The 21,609-nt window shown below is 29.0% G+C and overlaps 1 protein-coding gene across 6 annotated transcripts in view; it reads left to right on the top strand.

Annotated features, from left to right (window-relative positions):
- The window catches only part of LOC123271743 (glutamate receptor ionotropic, kainate 1-like), a 188,438-nt gene that overhangs the window by 127,100 nt on the left and 39,729 nt on the right, over positions 1-21,609 (top strand). For all 6 annotated transcript variants that reach the window (XM_044738155.1, XM_044738143.1, XM_044738180.1 and 3 more), the window contains exon 8: positions 9,087-9,239. In XM_044738155.1, coding sequence (XP_044594090.1) covers positions 9,087-9,239 — 153 coding nt within the window. The remainder of the gene's footprint in view (positions 1-9,086; positions 9,240-21,609) is intronic.

The following is a 21,609-nucleotide window of genomic DNA, read 5'->3' as shown; positions in this document are numbered from 1 at the left end:
CACCAAGATATCTCAACCTTGCTGTCCATGCTGCTCACCAGTCTAAATATCGCATTGCGAACAATCCTTTATATGTCCTTCTAAATATCCTCGGAAATATCCTATTTTATATCATTATAAGTTTTATCAACATTTTTTTTTTGAGTAGAAATAATGTTTTCTCATAATTTATTTGCAAAGAATGTCAGAAAACAATTATAAATATTATTTTAATACTTAAAATTGTTTTTAATCTATATTGTTCAATTGTTTTTATCGAATTTAACAATTTATTCAAATATTCTTCCAGCCAATCAAAATTGTCGTTACAAAAATCTTTCTCGCGCTTTTTTTAGCAGGGCTAACTTCCTGACTCTAGTTATAACCCTAGTAGAAATGGAATCAAGTATCTGGCCAGTAACTGGCTAGTTTAACTAGACTTAAGCTAGGAACTGGCTAGTATAATATCTAGTAACTGTCTAGTTACTGGCCAGTTTTATGAGACATCAAATAAAACATGATGTCACTTGTAGATTTTGAGGTTATTTCAGATTAAATATGGATAAATTTGTTACAATTCAAAAAAATAATAATATTAATAATATAAATAGTAATAATTACTTATAGTAATAATTAATTAACGGAATAATTAAAAAATTTATTTATGAATTTAACAGTCAACTGGTATAAAAGTTTCATTTATAAAAGTATTAAGAACTATGAAATAAGTTATTAATTCATTATATTATATTCTTAAATATAAAACTAAAAACATTAATAAAATAAAAAAATAAAAATAACGGTTATTTTTAAGTGTTTTTACACGTATTAGCAAATCTAAAAGAACTCCACGTAAAATTTTTAATAATTTATTTAGATGACAGTCTGGAGTATTTGTTTTGATTGCCCATTACCGCATTTCGGTTATTATCTCAATTTTTTTAAATATATTACAGATTATTTTTATGTAGAAATACTCAATTTTTTAAAATTATTTACACTGTTTCTTACTATTATTATTATTATTATTTTAAATTGTAACAAACTTATCCATATTTTATTTGATGTTTTATTTGATGTCTAGTAAAACTGGCCAGTAACTAGACAGTTACTGGATATTATACTAGCCAGTTACTAGATATGATCGCTAGCCAGATACTAGATTTAATCGAGTAAAAACTTGATCATTTCTACTAGGGAAGTGGTTTACATACTTACACACACACACACACACACACACACACACACACACACACACACACACACACACACACACACACACACACACACACACACTTACACACATACTTACACACATACTTACACACATACTTACACACATACTTTTACACACACACACACACACACACACACACACACACACACACACACACACACACACACACACACACACACACACACACACACACACACACAGGCATAGTGACACCCTCGCGAGAATAGTCAGGAAAGCTTCCTAGGACCTCAAAACGTCGAGATCTGATGAAAACTCGATTTTCGAAAAACGGGGTAAAACCAATAACTTCCCGATTTTTCGAAAATCTTCGATTTTCTTAGCGGGAAGTTAAAAAATATTAAATATAAATACGCTATAAATATTATAAATATCCCGGACATAGTGGCCGGATGAACTGACGTATCACGACATATATAAATACATCAAGTCGAAAACGTCAAATTGACCAACTTATGAAATTTCATTATTTTTCGCTCAGTACTAGTGGTACTCTATAGAAAAATGATAAGCATATGACGTGTGTTATGTTTAGAGGCAGAATTGAACTGTGGAGGTTATGTTTACATGGATTTTTGATGTAATAATGCTGAATTTCTTCCATTATATTTAATATGTACGGCCTTAAATTTTTTTTACCCTGCTGAATTGTTCTTGCTTTGAATACAACCGATGATTACTGGCTAAAAAGTATATTTTATTGATTTTTACAAATTTTTTGAAATATTTTATTGCTCGGTTTAATATTTTTACCCGTTTTATTCATAAATTCAACAACAGAGCACGTCAGTTTCGGTAAAAGTGCTGCCTCTATATTTGCCGTACGGTCCCTATAATAACAAGTTATAATGTCATAGTCTAATAAGTGAAATAAATAAAATAAATCAATTTATATGTAGTGTTCTTAATATTAAACAGTCGATATACGAGACAGATTTTATCTACTAATATATACAGAAGAAATTACCGTGGAACTTTTATAAGAATTATGGAAAATTCGTTGGTTAAGTTTGAAACCTACAATCTTAACAAGCTTAGTTAATGTTTCCTGCCAATCCAAACTAACAAACAATCTTCTTTTTTTTTTTTGCTTTTTATTTTCTCTCACGGTTTCAAACCCTTTGATTGATTTGGTGAGCGCTAAAAAGTATTACGTGCAGGTTCCAAGAAATAAACTAACTATCCAATTAGTTTCTACAGTAGCGCAAAGAATTAATCGATTGAAGCTTAACAGCCAAAGAATAATAAAATAGTTTACCACGGTTAAATAACTTTAGTGTTACAATTGAAATTACCAGATGTTTTTACGTTGAAAGAAATTCTCACAATATGATTCAAAATTATTTTGTCAAGTGAATATCTTTAGAAATTTTATAAAAGCATAAGAGCTTTTTAATATGTCTACACGGAGAAAAAAATTTTGCTATAGGAACTCTATAGTAGTTAGTTAGTTGTAAAAAGTTCCAGTAGGTTAGCGTATTCCTATAGTAACAATACCGTTTGGCTCCTGCAACTCTACATCGTTGAGCTCTGAGAGCTAAACGTTATTTACCTCTCACAACTCTACAGGATCGTTCTGAGACTATAACAAATTTTTGGAAGTCTGCTTAATATTTTTTTTTTACGATTTAGCATTGATAATTTAATAAATAAATGCGGCAGAACGAATTTATATTGCTAACAATAATTGTATATGACAAATAAGAATAGTATTATAATAGAAATAAAATAATAATAGAACTTATATTACAAATAAAAATTATTTGTAAAATAAAAATACGGTCATCACAAAATTATCTTATTTTATTAATTATATCAATAAATATTGGACATAAAATCACTACCGTATATGCACAAGAAAAAATAAATAAACGAAAATAAATTTTATTTTGTGTTAAATGGGGTCCTTTTAATGTCTTCCGATAACTTATTATTTATCACAATATATTAAACTAATAAATTAAATTAACAGTCACTGCAAATGAACCTCGAAAAACCGTAAATACAAAACTGTTCTAACGAAATTCAATTTGACAAAAAAAAACCTATTTCCTTAAATAAATAAACTGGAAACTTAATTGTTCTCATATATTTTTAATAATATTTTATTTTATTTTATTTTATTTTATTTCAATAAACAAACCCAACAGCCTAGGCCATTAACAGGGTTAATAATACAATCGTTAGTACATAAGAAAAATAAATTTTTGATGTATAACAAGATGACTTATAGCTAGCATAGTGACTTCATTCATTTATACTCATAAAAATTGCTGAGTAATTATTGCTTATTACTTATTAATTATTACCTATTAAAAATTACTTATTAACTATTAATTCATAATTGCACATCTTTAACGCCACTTAGTTGCTAGTTTGCCAAGTAACGCAGTTACATAGCCATTAGGACAATTCAACATATCAAGTGCAGGTTCCCATTGATAAAAGCGATTCACTGTATTAGAGATGCGATAGATTGGCGCTGCCTGAGATAAGTTAGATTTAGCAATAGGTATGTACATTGGAGTTTGATTTCTCAAACCTAAGACTGGTATCTTAAATTTAAACAGTGATAGCAATTGAGGACAATCCACCAAGTTGTTAAATAATTTAGTTGCAAAGGAGAATTCCGCACAGATGCGTCTTTCATCGAGAGTAAGATATTCGCATTCTTTGCATAGCGTGAGATCTGCAATTCCCCGAGCCGGATAAAATCCAGTTTTTTTCCAAATTAAAAATTTTAAAAACCTTCTTTGAACTCTTTCAATCTTAGTGGACTGTCCTGATTGAGTAGGAGACCATACTAGCGATAATATGGATGAGTAACAAAATAATTCTGTTTGTCATTTTAGAAGGTTGTGAAATATGTCAGCGCACTCCACTACTGCGCAACGTAGAGCGCTCCCAACTATACCGTTTGGCTCTGAGAACAATCCCGTAGAGCTCTGAGAGCTCAACAACATTGAGTTATCAGAACTAAATAACATTTTGTTACTGTAACTCTACAACGAACAGTAAACTGTGTATAGTTGTGGTAACTCTACAGTTACGTTACCAGAACGAAATTTTTTTTTCCGTGTATATGTCTATTTTTTAGTTTTAACTCAACTCTTGCTTCGAAGATCGCTTAGCTACTTTAACTAAATAAAACAGTGCTTTTGATGGATAATTTATAATAACTTCATAAGTAATTTATTTATTTATTAGTTAACTTGAAGAAAAGAGATTGAAATTTGTTGCAAGAATCTGGCACAAGCAATGTCACTCTTTAATAGTCCTGTTAGCAGGAGTATTGAGGCACAAATTCTTCTTTCTTCAAGAGTTAAAATATTAGCATCAACATACATGGAATGGTAATCAAAACCTCTTTCAAGATAGTTACCATATTTTTTATAGATGTAGTAATTTAAGAATTTACGTTAAACTTTTTTGATATTACTAATATGAGTTTTGTTTTGTCGAAACCTCGTCAAAGCGCCGAGATTTCGTGCTTCAGTTTTTCAGAATTTGATTTTGATTATTAGTGTAGATGGATAGGAAATTTAAATAAATTACACTCGATGTTTGGGACAACAGGAAGAAATTTATTGTCCCAGAGGAGGAAAAATCTGATGATCAGATAAAAAAAACCTCCTCGATGATAATTACAAGAAATAAATGTGTGTGAATGTGTAATTGTTGTTTAGTCAGGATCTGGCCTGAGCTATTGTTATTTCGTCAGGATAGGACCTGAGCTATTGTTGTTTCGTCAGGAGCTGGCCTGAGCTAGTGTTATTTTGTCAGGAGCTGGCCTGAGCTATTGTTATTTCGTCAGGAGCTGGCCTGAGCTATTGTTATTTCGTCAGGAGCTGGCCTGAGCTATTGTTATTTCGTCAGGAAGGACCTGAGCTATTGTTATTTCGTCAGGAAGGACCTGAGCTATTGTAATAATAACTATCTCTTGGTGAGAATAGCTTAATGCGTATTGCCAAATGTAGGCGAATACTGATGACTCTTCTGGAGAGTGCTATTAGATTGTATGTGTGTGAGAGAGAAACGATCAAAGCCAAGGAGGCACGATCAAAACCACGGGCCGTCAATAGCCAAAAGAATGAGAGAGAGCTCGGATGTATGGCGTTAGTCCGAATTACCGTGTTATTTCTATAAAATTGCGTTTTACCGAAAATAATTGAGTTCGTGAATATGATTCGAATGATAGTAAATAAAATGATGTTAAACGATGTGATTTTTAAGAATGTCTCAATTGTACTGTATAATGCGTAATATGCGAGAACGATTGCGTGAAAATTACTTCTGATTCAAGGGCCTCAGAGCAACTGGTGGTATTGGCCACCGCACGAGCAAAATTGGTTTTTCCTATACGGCCCCGATCGGCGCTATACCGTTCTGCGCATCCGCCGCAACTTGTCGCCTACGATGTCTCCCGAAATTGTTCGAGAAAATTCTCGTTGAAGCTAGAGCTAATATATAGATATAGTCATCTGATTTCGTACGCCCACGCTCTCTCTCAACAGATATAGATGTAATTGTATAGTACAATACATGCATGATTCTACTCTGCACACACACACGTTCATGGTCTATCGTATAGGTACGATTCGACTCGACAAGTTTTGTAGGTCGGTGACCAAACAACTGATGAGTATTCAAGTTTGAGTCTCACTAAAGCTACAAAGAGGGTTTTAATTCCATCAATGCTTTTAAAGTTTCTAGTTAATCTAGTTATGAATCCTAGTGTTTTAGATGCTAATAGTATGAGACGCTGATAGTACGAAGTAATATGACAAAATACATTTCCCAGACTCTTGATAAAATAAGCCCTACCATACACGTCAGCTCCAGAATTCTTTATCAATGAGGGAGTTTTTATTAAATTAATTAGTAATGATCACGATTACTAATTTCGTATAGACCAAATGTGAGTAACGCTCTGTCGCTTCCAATATTTATGAATAGGCAAGTCTAATTTCGCTGTGAGTAAACACGAGTGATCGTTAAAGTATATGAATCGTTTATTTGAGAAACCACATAAGTCATATGGGGTTTCCATATAACTTGTGGGGTTTCTCAAATAAACGATTCATATGAGCAATTTATTAAACCAAGAAAAGACAGATAAAAAAAGCGATCCCCTATCTAGTAACGTCTATTTGCGTTGTGGTAACAGAGATAAGACAGAGTCAGTTACTACTTATCTTGGAGAAAAATTTGACTTAACTCTTTTGAAGATGATGTAATCTGAAATTCATTCCACTAAAGACTGGTCTATCGATATAAAATTACTTGTAATAATTATTATACTATAATGGATAAGATTAATAATAAGTATTACACGTAAAACGACATGCAGAAAAAATTTGGAGTAAAAGTTTATAACTTCATTCATTTTACACGAAAAAATATTGGTTTAAAAACTACACCATAACTGTACTTGCCAGTTCAAATAAAAGGTTATATTTTATTTTTTTTGCATTTACATTTCTCATAATTATTCTTAAAATAATAAATACATAAGAAATATATAATTTATACATTATATGTTATTTATACGATTATACATTAATTGGATAAAGCTTTGTAAAATTCACAATAATTCAAATTATATTAGACGCAATACAAAACTTTAAACTTTTAATAAAGTCTATTGTATTGCTATCGGTGGAAACTGTCAAAATAAAAGTTAGCCTTTTTTTTCTTAATTATTTATCAAACTTGTAAACATTAACAAAAATAAGCTAGGATTTTAAGACACCGAGATTTGAGAAATACTTGATTTTCAAAAATCAAACTAAAACCTATATTTAACTTTACGATTATTGAGAACTTTAAACTTTCACAGTGAGAAGCTGATAAAATTAAATTTTAGAATTAGCACCTTGTTCTTCATGTCGAAATCACATAACAAAGTTGTTTATATTGAATTACCAATTATGCAAAGAAATTTATTAGCTCTACATAACCACAGAAAACACCAAACTACACAAAGACAAACCTCAAATACAGATATACAATATCGAAAGGATACTTTATGTAGAGGTTATCTTGATAGAGTAGTTTGCAATCTTGCAATTTACACAGCAAATATACTGAGGTAATTGGTATGTCCGTGCGCTTGATTTCTATCTCTCTCACTTTCTCTCGTTCACTCTCTTACTCTCTCATCTCTATTTCCTTAACTTTCTTAGTATCACGCTTATTAAGTTTACTTGACTGGTTAAAATGAATAAATCATTTAGAAATAGTCCATAAATTTAAAAGTATAATAAAAATTCAATTTTTTAAAAAACACTTAAATTAAACCATTTTTTACTTTCTAAAATCATTTCATGTTGCTATTTTGAAAAAAAAAAAACGTTTTGAAAAAAATTTTACGTGGACGTCCGGATTTCACCCCATTTTGGATGTACCAACGATTACTCTCGAACAATTTGATATTTCAAGACCGGACCTTTTTTATTAGTTTAAGAATTCAATGAACTGGGTCCGTATTTCATATCAGTGGCCTAGTTTACGTATTTTTTTTTTAATTGAATCTTTATTAAAATTCACTACGATACAACCGTACAAAGCCAAATGAACTTTTCTTATTTGTTACGTGAAAACTCTGGCTCCACTTGATCAAGCTAGATTCTTTTAGACTGCGTGCGCATATGACAAAAAAAAAGGGCGCCGATATTTAAAAAAAAAAATAAAAAATACTCTGTAAGAAATTACTTAATTATAATTTTTTTTTTTAATCAATTACACAATTAATTTTTTTCTTAAGAAATGAATGAGCGTTATGAGGCGTGCACTTTTGGATTTTCCAAACTTTTTTATTTTTTTATTTGCAGGTACACTGACAGAAGGATTTAGTTCTATTTAATAAGATTTAGTAACAGATACTAAATGATTTAGTAACAAACCTTTCATTACCAAATATTTAGTAATAGGTACTAAATCATTTATTAAAGCTCATTTAGTTCCACCAAATAAATATTTAGTGGTATTTAATAAATGATTCATTGGTACTCAATAAATCGTTTATTGGTATCAAGGAAATTAATTTTTTAACTAATTTTAGCGTGTAACCTAACTTTTTAACTTAAAATAAATAAAAATAATTAAAATAAATAATTTTAAGTAAAAATATAATGTATTATAAAGAAAAGAATCTCACTAAATTATATTTTTTCGTTTGAGACATTTATAAAATTTAAAATTAAACAAGTTTTTAACACATCAATAATAGACAAATTAAAAAATGTAAACTAAATTCCACTGAGAAAAGACATAAATAGAAGATATTTATTGGGAGTATGTGTGTTTTTAAAGGTTTAATAAATCTCCCAAAATCGAGCTGAATAAAATAATATGAATTAGTGAATAGGTTATGTATCACATAAACATTGGAATTAAAGCATAGGCATCTACCGACAATACTTGCCAAAGAAATATTTAGTACCTGTTACTAAATATTATTTTGTGGAATTAAATATTTATTTCCATGTAATAAGACTTTGTTCATATAAAGAAATCATTTATTAAACTGTAACAAATAATATTGATGGGTACAAAATATTCGTTTCTCCCAAATAAATGAATAAAAATTTTGTTACTAACCCTTTAGAGTCTGACCTTGAAACCCCACTCTTGGGTCTTACTACGGATTTGCGCTCTCCCCACTACTCTCAAGTGTAGACGTTTCAAGATCCTCTGACTCTAAAGGGCTAAATCAATTTAGTAATCTGTACTAAATCCTTCTATCAGTGTATCATTTAAAATTGTTTAATCTATAAATATGTTGCAAGAAAATTAAATTTTTTTATTATTATTTGTGTAAATATCTGAACATTTTTTAATTATTTTACAGGCTGAGCCAGCCCTAATTTATGACAGTGTCCAAGTATTTGCAGTTGGACTACGAACATTGGAGCAATCTCACGCATTGAGACCCGCCAATCTCTCCTGTGAGCTTGAGCACCCGTGGGACGGTGGTTTATCACTAATTAACTACATAAACTCGGTAAGTGTTCATATCAATTGACAATAAAATAAAATTTTGAAAATATTGGAGAATGCAGAAAATAAAATTTTTTTTTCGCTAAAAATTTACCATCTAAGCTTCGCACATAATGCTTTTAAAGCAGTTGTTGGGGTGAATTACTGTCGAAGAGATTTGGATTCTTTCCAATCCGAGCGATAACCAGGGTGTTCACTCTTCTGTAAAACAGATATAGTTATATAAAGATTAGTGACAATATAAAATCGATAAGAAAATATTATTTATTTTTATAGACGTACATATTTATAATATATATATTTGATTGATTAAAAAAAATGGTGACAAGATAAAAATAAATGAGAGAATTCAAACAAATTAATAATCAAAAAGGATTACCATAATTAAAATTAGAGAAATTATAGTCTATGAAAGTACGCATGGATGATTTTTAAAATAAATCAGCTTACATTACTTAGCGGAAGCTACATAGCATATACTTCTCATGCGGATTAGGTGAACCACATATAAATTGTTAAATACCTCGTAATAAATGGCACAAAAGCTGTCACCTACAGAAGCCACAAATTTTCATGTGACATCGAACAATCCTCTTACGAAATGACCTACGCACGCCTATTTTTGAACTGTTATGTTCGATTCTTCAAATGCTCAAGATCAATTTATTAAATCACTATACAATATTAATAAGATATTTATCACCATTATATTTAAAAATTATCGAAATTTTACAGATTTTTTCGTTTCCATTTAATTCATATGATATTTATCTTATCATTATATCTCATCAGTAGTAAATTAAAAGTTTCATCATCGTAATCAATTTTTTGTACTTCCGTTTTAAATTGGAAAATTATTTAAACTATTTTACCTCTTCATACGGTGAAATAATTGTTTTTTTTTTTTCAAATTTAATAAAAAATTCAGAAAAATTTCCTATTAATACATAACTTTTATTTGTTAAAAATTATATTTTAAAGTAGTAACTAAGCATGCATTAACATTTAAAAAATAAATTCCTGAAAAAATGTTTCAGTTGAATGTAAGTATAATATTTTAAATAAATTAAGGTTTATTAACGGCAAAATGTGAACAAATAAATGGTATAAGTTCACTGTAGTATATATTTTCCTTTTACTTGATAGTTAAACTACTAAAAAAAACTACTACACTAAAAAAAAAAAAGTTATAACTTAATCCAAGAAAAGTATTTTTAGGAATTTCATCGTTTTGAATCATGATGTTAAAATATGACAGTAAATTATTGAATAACGTAAAATTTATTTACAACAAGGAAAGTTTTTTAATTGAAAAAAATTTTTTTTTTATGATTAATTTTTATTTAGAGTCGGTTTTAACTGCTGTGGTCATAACGCCGAATTTAACTGTTAGGAGTGGTACGTTGGGGTCTTTTTTGGGTCGTGAGAATCTTAACCTACGCGGCAAGGGTCGAATCTCAACCAAAGCTGGTTTCTACAACCAGCTTGGGATTCGAACCCACGCCTGGCCGGTGAGTTAGTTCGAGTGCTCTTTAGGCCGTGCGCCTTTGACCAATCGGCTAACATCGCCGGTTTAAAGAACTTTTCTATTTAATTGAAGACAAAAATTTTTCCAAAATAACTTTCTTGATTGAAGATTTTTTCTCTCAAAATTTTTTTTTTAGTATTTTTTTCTTATAAATCAACAATATAAAAATAATATTTTTTTCTCTCGATTCACGGTCTATAAAACTCGAAGTAAAATCCTCATTTTGTATACAATGCCGATAAATTAAAAAAATGAACTTGTTCCAGATAATAACAATTAAATACTTTTCTCATTTTCTTTTAACAAAGCCATTATAGAGTCTATTAATATTTCATGATCATTGAATCCTTTCGTAATAATATATAAATACACAGCAATCGTTATTAATGAGTTTTCAAAACTTAAATTATTACTTTTTATATTTCGATCAATTAAGAATTAATCAGTCTTTATAAATAGATTCACATCCTCATTCTACTCTATCATTGTCAGTATTTAATTCTTAAATATGTCATTTTTCATTTCTGTAAGCAAAAACATACTTTTTCAAAACAAAAAAATACTTATGTTATTATATTATAAATAAAATAAAGTAGATAATTAGAGAAAAAGAGTCACTTCATTATATTAAAGCTGCTGGAAGTTTTTTTCTTAAAATTAAATATATCTGGTAATCTAATATTCTACAAACAATATAATAGCTATGTTTGTTTCCCTATATATGTTTCCCACCCTATATTAATATTATGGAGATGTTTCTTCTTAATCCTTTTTTTCCAATAAGTTTTTTTCTCATAATCCATATGATTATAAGAATAAAAAAAATTTTGTCTCCGGCGTATTTATATGATAAAATAGGTTTTTTTTTTTATAAGTTTAATATCATCGGAAAGGTTTTAACCTGGCGTTTTCAAGGTTTGATATTTATTTCACTGAAAGTCTTATCATCTAAATAATTAAAAAAAAAAACAAGGAAAATATTTTGACGGATATATTTTTATTTTAAAACGGATTTTTATAGTTTAAATCAATAAGATCTTGACGTAAATTAGTATATTTGCACGATTCCATTCAATTTTGCCGATAGTCAATTTTTTGCATCAAGTTTTTGGAGCAATTTTGAATAGTTTGGTTCTATAAGTTTATTTAATGTCACATTTTCCATTAAATTTCCATTAAAAAAACCCAAAGCTCTTTCATTGATAATTCACAATTGCTGTCAGTCACATAATAACTGCAGGTTGCTAGTAAATAATAATTAAATTAGAATAGTTAATTGAATTTGGCACTGGCAGATTATCGTCGTAATTTATCCGATATTATCAATAACACAATTTCGTAGCAATTGAATGCACATCTTGTCGGGTACGTGTTAGCTTTCAGGAAATAATTATAGTTACGAACTCACACAGATGTCAAACTAGATAATGTATTCCATCACAGTACAAACGTGTTGATCGAACGTATAGAATAGCAAAACGTGTCGGAATCTTGAGTGCGTAGCATATAACAACCGTGATATATAGCGAGCTCACTAAACTCCAGAAGCGTTAGTTGTGACAATCATACTATTGAAGCATATTGTACCCTTTGTGTCAGCCTAACATTCATATTACTATATATCGTCCAGTTTACAGTTCATACAGGGGATTATCGAGGATAACACAACTGTATCAATAGATCTTTCAGTATTAACAACGCTTCCTAATAGCTACAAATGTAGATTAATAGTTTATAGTTTATTAAAGTTATACAGTTTTAAGACACTTTCAATGATAACTTCTAAGTTACACAATAGTTTTACATGATTTATGTATGGAGTTTAATAGTACTATTATTTAATCCTATCTCTAACCGGGGCTCAACCATGCATTTTCTTCTTTTAGTTTTATCTCGGAATAATCTTATACGCTCATTGAAAATCTTATTTCGAGTGCAAGAAATTATTCAGCTAAAATGAATATAACTGTATTTTAGTTACGAGGCTTGCACAAAAAAATTACAACAAACTTCTGAAAAAAATTTCTTTCACTTTTTATATAGTCTGTACACGGAAAAAAATAATCGGTAGAGGCTACCGATTGGCGATCGGTAGCAGCTACCGATTTTTTTCGGTAGAGGCTACCGATTTTTTCGGTAGAGGCTCCCGAAAAAATCGGCAGCTGCTACTGAAAAAAAATCGGTAGAGGCTACCGATTTTTTCGGTAGAGGTTCCCGAAAAAATCGGCAGCTGCTACCGAAAAAAAATCGGTAGCAGATACCGATTGTTTTCGGTAGAATCTACCGATTTTTTCGGTGCAGACTACCGATTACCACACGGAAAGAATTTTATGCTAACGGTAACCATCCTTATTTTGTAGCTTCTACTATGCAGGATGGTTATTAATTTTTGCAAAGTTAAGATGATAAATGCAACTATCCGGCGATTGTAATTAGTACAATCAATATATATTAATTCCCACAATTATGATAATACGGTTTATTTTCTAGATAGTAACTTTTACCATCGGAGATAGTTAAAATCATCATGATTACAATCATATAAAAACTGTACAGGAAGTATAAAAAAACTACACTTTTTTGATTTTAGAGTCAGAATATAATAACATTCTAATGTTTGACATAAGAGTGAGTATTGAAAAAAGTATATTTATATTATTAAGAGAATAACAAAAATTTTGTCTCCAGGATAGTCATATGATAAAATAGGGTTTTTTTTAGTGAAATTTAGTGTCATTGCAAAGGTCTTGACTCGAATTTGCGCCTTTTTAAGGTTTCATATCATTCTCATCGATAGTCAATTTATCATGATAAGTATTTAGGCTGTATTCGAAAATGCTTCATTTCTAGACACATAATTAAGAAATGACCTTTTATCTTAACTATTGACATTTTTAAAGACATAAGCTCATCCCGACATTACACTCATCGAGACCTTTCATTTGAGTACCCACATCAACTTTTCATACATTTTTTATATATATATATATATATATATATATATATATATATATATATATATATATATATATTGGGGTGTGCCAAAATGTAACTTCCGTGGAGAACATTTTAAAATTGGAATTTTGAGTTCCACTTTTAACAGCAGCTGTGTTTCGGCATTTCCTGCGATGTTTCAGGGTGAGAGGATTCATTTAATTATTTATAGGATTTTTAACAGGAGATTTAATTGGGCACTTCCGGCCAAATTTTGAATTTTCGCCGGAAATGCCCAAACTAAGCTTCTGTTAAAAAATTCTATGAAAATCAAATACATCGTTTCACACCAAAATATCTCAGGAAATACCCAAATGCAGCCCCTGTTAAAAGCGGAACTAAAAATTCCAATTTTAATTAAAAGGTTCTCCACGGGAGTTACATTTTGGCACACCCTAATATATATATATAAAGGTTGGCAATAGCCTAATCGGCTCGGTACCTGCATTTCGAAAGAGTGGGACCAGGGTTCGATTCCGGCGCGCACCAATATTTTTCAATGATTATAAACTAAGAATATGTGCGTTTCATTGCCAGCCTCTGTACCGGTCGGGTTTTCTGTGGTTTTCCCATATAGTTATGGAGGTAAAATGTCATTATAGAAGTACCTCCATACTATTTAAGACCGTAATGCAAATGCAGGTACTGATTATAACACGTAAGTCGGCCACAGTCGCAGCACATGTGTGTCGGGCATGAAAGAAAAAATCCCGACATGCAGGGGGGTGGGGACGAAAAAGTGGTTGAGACTTATAATGACGGGGTTGAGAGATTATATTGCGGAGAAAAAAGTGGAGAGACAATAATTCCCCACCCTCCCTTGTAAAACACTCTACAGTGATACAAGTAAAACCATCCTCAATTATAACCTCATTATATATATATATATATATATATATATATATATATATATATATATATATATTCACATACAAAATAATTAAAAAAATAATTTTTTAGGACTTGGATGATGTTTCTCGGTTAGTTTCTAAACAGAATCTATACCGATTTTTTCGATTGCGGCTATCAAAAGGTATTTAATTTAATAAAAATTTATAATCAAAAAATATCTAATAAATACTCCTCATTTTTAATATTTTGTATTTAAGTAAGTGTTATTTGTATCTCAAATGAAGTTCCTTTTTTTTATTTATCAAGAAGTGAGAATTTAACTTCTCGTTAAGAAGATAAGAAATTTTCAAAAATTGGTAATCGGTAGCCTGCACCGAAAAAATCGGTAGCCTCTACCGAAAAAAAATCGGTATCTGCTACCGTTTTTTTTCGGTAGCAGCTACCGATTATTTTTTTCCGTGTATAAATTCAAAACTTAATTATTTCTGTGTAAAAATGAATACAGTCTAAAAATTGGTATTTATTAATCAAAATTTTAACTTTTTTCTTAATGCATAGTTGAAAAATCCCATAATAATAAGTTGTAAGACTATAGCTCGGGTTAAAGTGTAAAAGTAACATTTTTATATATATATCAAATACATTATTTCGTGTACCTCATTTACTTTGAGTAAAGATTTACGGAAGAGAAAAAAAAATTTAAGATAAAATGAAGTCTATAAACTTCCAGGTGAATTGGTAACTATTTGGAAACCCGAAAAGAATTATTTTATCAAAATTGTGATTTATTTTATTTTCAGTTAGGTTTTCACAATAAACTTTTTTAACTAATACTTATCAATCTTCGACCGTTCAAGTATTAATCAACAGACTTGATAGAGTCTGGCGCCAAGTTCCGTTCTCAAGCCAGACTATCGAGTGTGTATATACCGTAAGCAGAACGGTTTTTTGAGGTTACAAATTTTTTTTCAAATTTATTTTGATTTTTTTTTTTATATGATATTTTATAATAGTAGTTCATGCTTTTTATTGCGCGTATTACTTTATTATTATCAATTATCTTTATAATTTCTATTTAAAATTATTAAAAATAATCAGCACAAACTATAGCGACCCAGATTTTTAGATTTTAACTTTTTTCTTATGTAAAAAGCGGACGGCTAAAGACTAAATAATATAAGGATGCATGCTAATCTTATAATAGATGGGAAACTACAGTGAAAAAAAGATATTTGACAACTTGCAATTACACACGCCAGGCGGCGTAAGAATAACTTTTACATGAACTATAGCTTAAAGGGGATAGTTTGCCACCGGAAATGAATTAAATTAAAATTGTCAATTTTTATTATAATTACAAAAAATACTGAAATCCGAACAAAAACAGTTTCACTGTAAAAAAATCACGCCAAGTCCACGTTCATAAGACTATTAAGAAAAAAAAATTTTATTTCTTTACAAAAAGATATGAAATAAAAAATTAAAAAATCCAAGTAACCGATATGGTTGTATATGATTTTCGGAAATTAAAAAAAATTTTGTTGTAAATTTAAAAATTAAAAGAAATAATTTTGGAACGTACTTGGTGTGCGTCATTGTGTACTTCAATTTTTTTTAAAAGTCCTAGTAGATAGATTTTAGGAATTTCATAAAAAGTGAAATTTTTCGTAACCACGTACACTAAATACGTTCCAAAATTGTTTCTTTTAATTTTTAAATTTACAACAAAATTTTTTTTAATTTCCGAAAATCATATACAACCATATCGGTTACTTGGATTTTTTAATTTTTTATTTCATATCTTTTTGTAAAGAAATAAAATTTTTTTTTCTCAATAGTCTTATGAACATGGACTTGGCGTGATTTTTTTACAGTGAAACTGTTTTTGTTCGGATCTTCTAAAACTTACGATCGTTTGATTTATTATTTCTATATTTTTCACTGTTAAGAAATATTACGTTTTACTGAACTAGATTTCTCAATCTGTTTTAATACATTCAATCTATAATAGTGATTACTATTTAAAAAATTCAAAGCATTTTATGTACCTCAATATCAAATATTTTACTGCGAATTATTATTTAATAATGACTTATAGAAAAATTTTGCCAATCAATAAAATATCAAGATGAGAAAATGACGAAGTATTTTTAATCAACAAAACAGAATATACAATCAAATAAATCTTATTTATTATAAATTCTTCGAAGATTAATACAGAATGAATCAGCAAACAATGCATATCACATATATTGATGTACCAATAACTGGTACAACTATTCTTGGTTCTCCATTGACAGTCATTCATATCTCTAATCAATGTATATTATTATGAACATTATAAATCTCAACCAGTTTAGCAAATAATTGCGGAAATTTAATAACCGTGATTGCTAAAAAAATATCTTCTTCATAATCATACCCAAGGGAATCACTTTCCTCTGAAGTCACTACAAGTTAAAACTCAAAAATCTGGAAAAAAAGAATGAGGTTAAATTTCTATGACAGAATGACATATAACAATATATTTTTGAGTACAAATTAAATTTATTTATTTTAATTTAATTATAATACCGTCTGATTTTCAACCCATACTTTGTAAATAATCATAAGAAAAATAAATTTGGTAAGCTATCATTAAAATTTTTTGAGGCATTATTTAATTTTGATAATTTAATTCGATTTGGAGAATCAGCATTTTTTTAAATATTATCAATCTGAGCAACGATCTTGTCGTTATCAAATCCTCGTCTGGGTAGATTTTATTTTTGTAGCCTTGATTAAATATTGAAAAAACAACATCAAAAATTTCAAATAAATATTGTTGTAATTAAAAAATAAGAAAAAAAGGATCTACCTATACTAGTAATTTGTTTTTAGAAAAAAAAAAGTTCAGTAAATGACGAGTAGCTCGATTACTTGGCGACAAAATTGTGAAAGTTGTGTACTGTCTTCCTTCGTTGGCGTTCCAGATAAAAATAAGATCTATAATCACATTTTTTTCAAGCACTTCGATTTTGAAAATTTTCTCGAATTGGTGGAGAAGGTAGTAGGTTTAAATGTCTTCCGTAAGAAATACTTCAATAATGATCTTTCTTAAATTTGTAAAATTGAAGTGAAACTCAAAAAAATTGTAAATAAATCATTTCTAATGACTAATGACAAATGATTGAATCAGCTTATTAGTAACTAAAATTTCTCGAAGTTGTAACAGATCGCTCTAGTAACGATACAGTACTGCTGTTGTAGGTATACATATACACAGAAAAAAAGGATTATTTGTTTCAAATAAATCAATTTATTTGAGTCGTTTTTTTAAATATTTCTTTATGACAACCATATATATTTGGTACAAGTAAATATAACAGTTGACTCGAATTATTTTATTATTTGTCAGAAATATATCATTTATTTGTGGTAAAGATTTAAAATGCAATTTTTTAAAAATAATTTTTTAGAATTAATTTATTTGTTGAATAAAATTAAAAATTGGTCAAGTGACAGCTATCTTTAATGTTACAATAAATTTAAAAAGTTCATTATTGTCGTCAACTATGATTTATTTACTACAAATAAACCATATCTTTACCATGAATAAACTATTTATTTGACGCAACTAAATCGCTCAAATATATTATATATTTACCAGAAATAAATATTTATTTGGCCATATCCAACTTATATATTTGGCTCAAATAAATCTTATTTCGATCAAATATTTCTTTTTTTCTGTGTAGCTACAACAACAATCTCTCCTACCCTATCCTTACTCCCTCCCTCCCCTCCAACCTTGAAGGCACATTATACTGTTGAAATGTTTTTTTTTATTTTAATACTTTTACTTTTTACCATAGCCTAAAATAAGATAAAGCTCAGCGAAAGCAAATCGTTTTTGGAACGAGTGACTAATTAAAAATATAAAGCTTTGTGGATAGTATTATCATTACACCGAAAGAAAGGTTCACTTGAACCAAGAAAATATTTTTCCAAGAAAATATTTTTACTTCGGCCAAAACAACTTCGGTCTTCCTTCGGGCACCCGAAAATTTACTTGAGCCAAGAATTTTGTTCTCGAGTCAAGAAATCTTTCTTTCTGTGTAGGCAACAACCAAATTAGACATTAGATGTTTTAAGAACATTTTTTACTTAAATTATATGTAAAGTGTTATATGAGTGATTCTCTGTAAGAACGTCTTAAATCTGTACAAAATTGTCCGACCAAATTATTTTTGATTTTATTAGAAAAAAAATTAACAAGGGTTACAAAACTATCAGCTTAATTATAATAAATAAACAGCCGATTTAATTTTTGCTTTTTCGATATTTGTGTATCTTTTGCCATATAACATGACAGGGGACTATTTGCCAGGGGACTGTTTTTTTTTATCAAATTGAGAAAAATCAAGCAAACTATTTCAATGCATTTAACTTTTCAAGTCCTCAATGAATATTTACATTAATTGGAATAATATTAAGACTTATGGATCCAATTTAATAAATAAATTATAAATAAAAATAGTTGCCAGGGGACTGAGTTTTGAAGTGGCCCGGACACATATTTCCAGCACAAACGGTGTTTTGACACTAAATAAAATAGTGATAAAGCGCTAACAGCCCTATGGTTATAAACTTAAGGCTAGTTAGATCCTTATAAACCTTACAAAAGGTAAAATAACACGCTGGATTTTTTTTTTAGCTTTGAACTTCTGGCAGTGGACTGTTCTTAAAATGCCTGGGACAAACTTTGATTTAATGAATTTAATGAAATAAATTAGTTTTCGGTACTTTTTATTAAAGAAGATTGTTAGTTAACTAATTAAGTTTATAAACATTATGGACCAAATTATATATTATGGACGAATAATTTAAAATTTAATCTTAAACTTTTAATTTTGGGAATGGGACAGCCCAGGGGACTGTTATTTCGGTGGTTTACGAATTTATAGCAAAAAAACCAAAATTTAATTCATTTCAGTTTTCAATGCTCCATATAGAAATGTTTTTTTACTTTCGTAACAAATTTTTTTTAGTAACAAAATAACAATTTTTCCAATAAAAAAATGCCTGGGACAGCGAAAAACATCCTTACAGAGAATCACCCATATGCATGAAAAATAAATATTTTTTTTTTAAACCAAAACAATAACAATCTACGAATTGATGTTGGGCAAAATTACATTGAACGATTTCGTTGCACACATAGTTACAGGTAAAGTTAATAAAAATGTGCCAAAAGTAATAAATAACTGATAATCATAATACACTTTGATAATAAATAATTGTAATTACTCATTATTAATTGACAGAATGGGGTTGTTATTGCAAAATTAATACCCCTAAATCTGCCGACTAATTACTATAATACCCAACAATTTAATTGGGCTAATGAAAACGAATTGCTCTACAGAATGGACAACAATCTTGAAACATGTAAAACAAATTCTAAGATTATTCACCCATTGTTTGTTTTATTTTATTTATCTTTGTTAGTAAAACCAAAAATTTGTGTAAATATGAATCTAAAATAACGCAGAATATTGATGTAACCACAATAAAAACTAATTAACCCCGTAAACTATTAAAAAGGATAGATAGAGAAACTAAGAAGAGTATTTCTTTCACTGAAATGAATAATTATTTTTATTTAATGGTTCATGTTTAAATGCAAGATTATAAAATCTATTGAATATTAATAATGAATAATGTCGGGTGAAATTGTATAAATCAAAGGAAAATTTTTCAGGCGTTACATTGGGAGCTCACAAAATATAACAAAGAAAGATGTGCATAAAGTGTAAAAATATAAAAAAAATTAGTATTAAATTTCTTTCATCTCATTTGAATTGATAAAAGAAACTTTAGCTTTTTTCTCGCGAGAGAATGTTGAAAAACCGGCATATAGAATTGAATTATTCTTTCCCTCACAATTCATTAAAAACTTTAAGAAAACCTTTTAGGAAAAAAACATGATAAATGTGTTTAGTCAAACCCAAAGTCTCAGAACAGTGTTCGTGAATCAGTTATAGTCACATACAGTCGATTTTATTAAAATTATTCCAGTACAAGCATCAACTAATAAAAAGCATTTAAAAGAAGAGTTTACATTTTTTCTCTCTCTCGCCCTCTATTGGACAAACGAAAGTATCTCTGTCATACTTGTACAACAAATGGAATCTTAAAACGCATTTTATGCATAAATAAATGAAAATTTTCCAAAAAAGCGTTTCGCTCTTCGATAGATAATTAAATTATCTATCGAAGAGCGAAGCGTTTTTTTTCGAAATTTTATCACATACATGAGAAAAACACGTTTGAAAATCAACTATAAACCGCTCTTAATATTAATAATATTGAAGGGGTTAAATGGGTTTACTCCGAAAAAAGCATATTTTTAACAATTTTTATTTTTATGTAAATAATGAAATTTTTAATTTAAATTTTTTGTTAAATTTAAGATACACATTTAATAAACATCATCTGAAATCTTCGTAAAAAAATATTTATTACTCAGCCATCGCGACGGCTCTGCGGAGACCCCTCCTCCGATCAACAAATCAAATTGAGACTTTTATTTAATACCTAAAACTAGAATCTGGATGTACGAAAAAAAAAATTCAAATTTGGATTTTTGAAAGAGTTAATAAAAGAAAAAAGTCTGGAAAACGGTTGACTCTGCAGGCCTTCACAACTCCACTGCACATCAAAAACACAACTTTTATTCTTTCATTCTTTTCCGAGCTCGAAATTCTAATGGTTGTTAAGAACATACTTTTTTGAAAGTTTTTAATTTCAAGTTATCTCAAAAATACTTTTTTTGAGAAAATTTTATTGTTGAGATTTCTCAAAATCTACGGAACCAAATTGATTCAAATTCACGTAAGATCTAATGGCAAAAAACTCTTTCGAATGCTGCCAATCGTGTTTCAATCAATCTATTACCGGATCGCGGGAATGTAACAGAGATTAAAATGAATGTATTTTCTAAGCACTTGAGATGTGG

This window comes from Cotesia glomerata, linkage group LG1, assembly GCF_020080835.1.
Source record: "Cotesia glomerata isolate CgM1 linkage group LG1, MPM_Cglom_v2.3, whole genome shotgun sequence".
Classification (NCBI taxonomy): domain Eukaryota; kingdom Metazoa; phylum Arthropoda; class Insecta; order Hymenoptera; family Braconidae; genus Cotesia; species Cotesia glomerata.
This window is presented reverse-complemented; position numbering and strand designations above follow the sequence as displayed.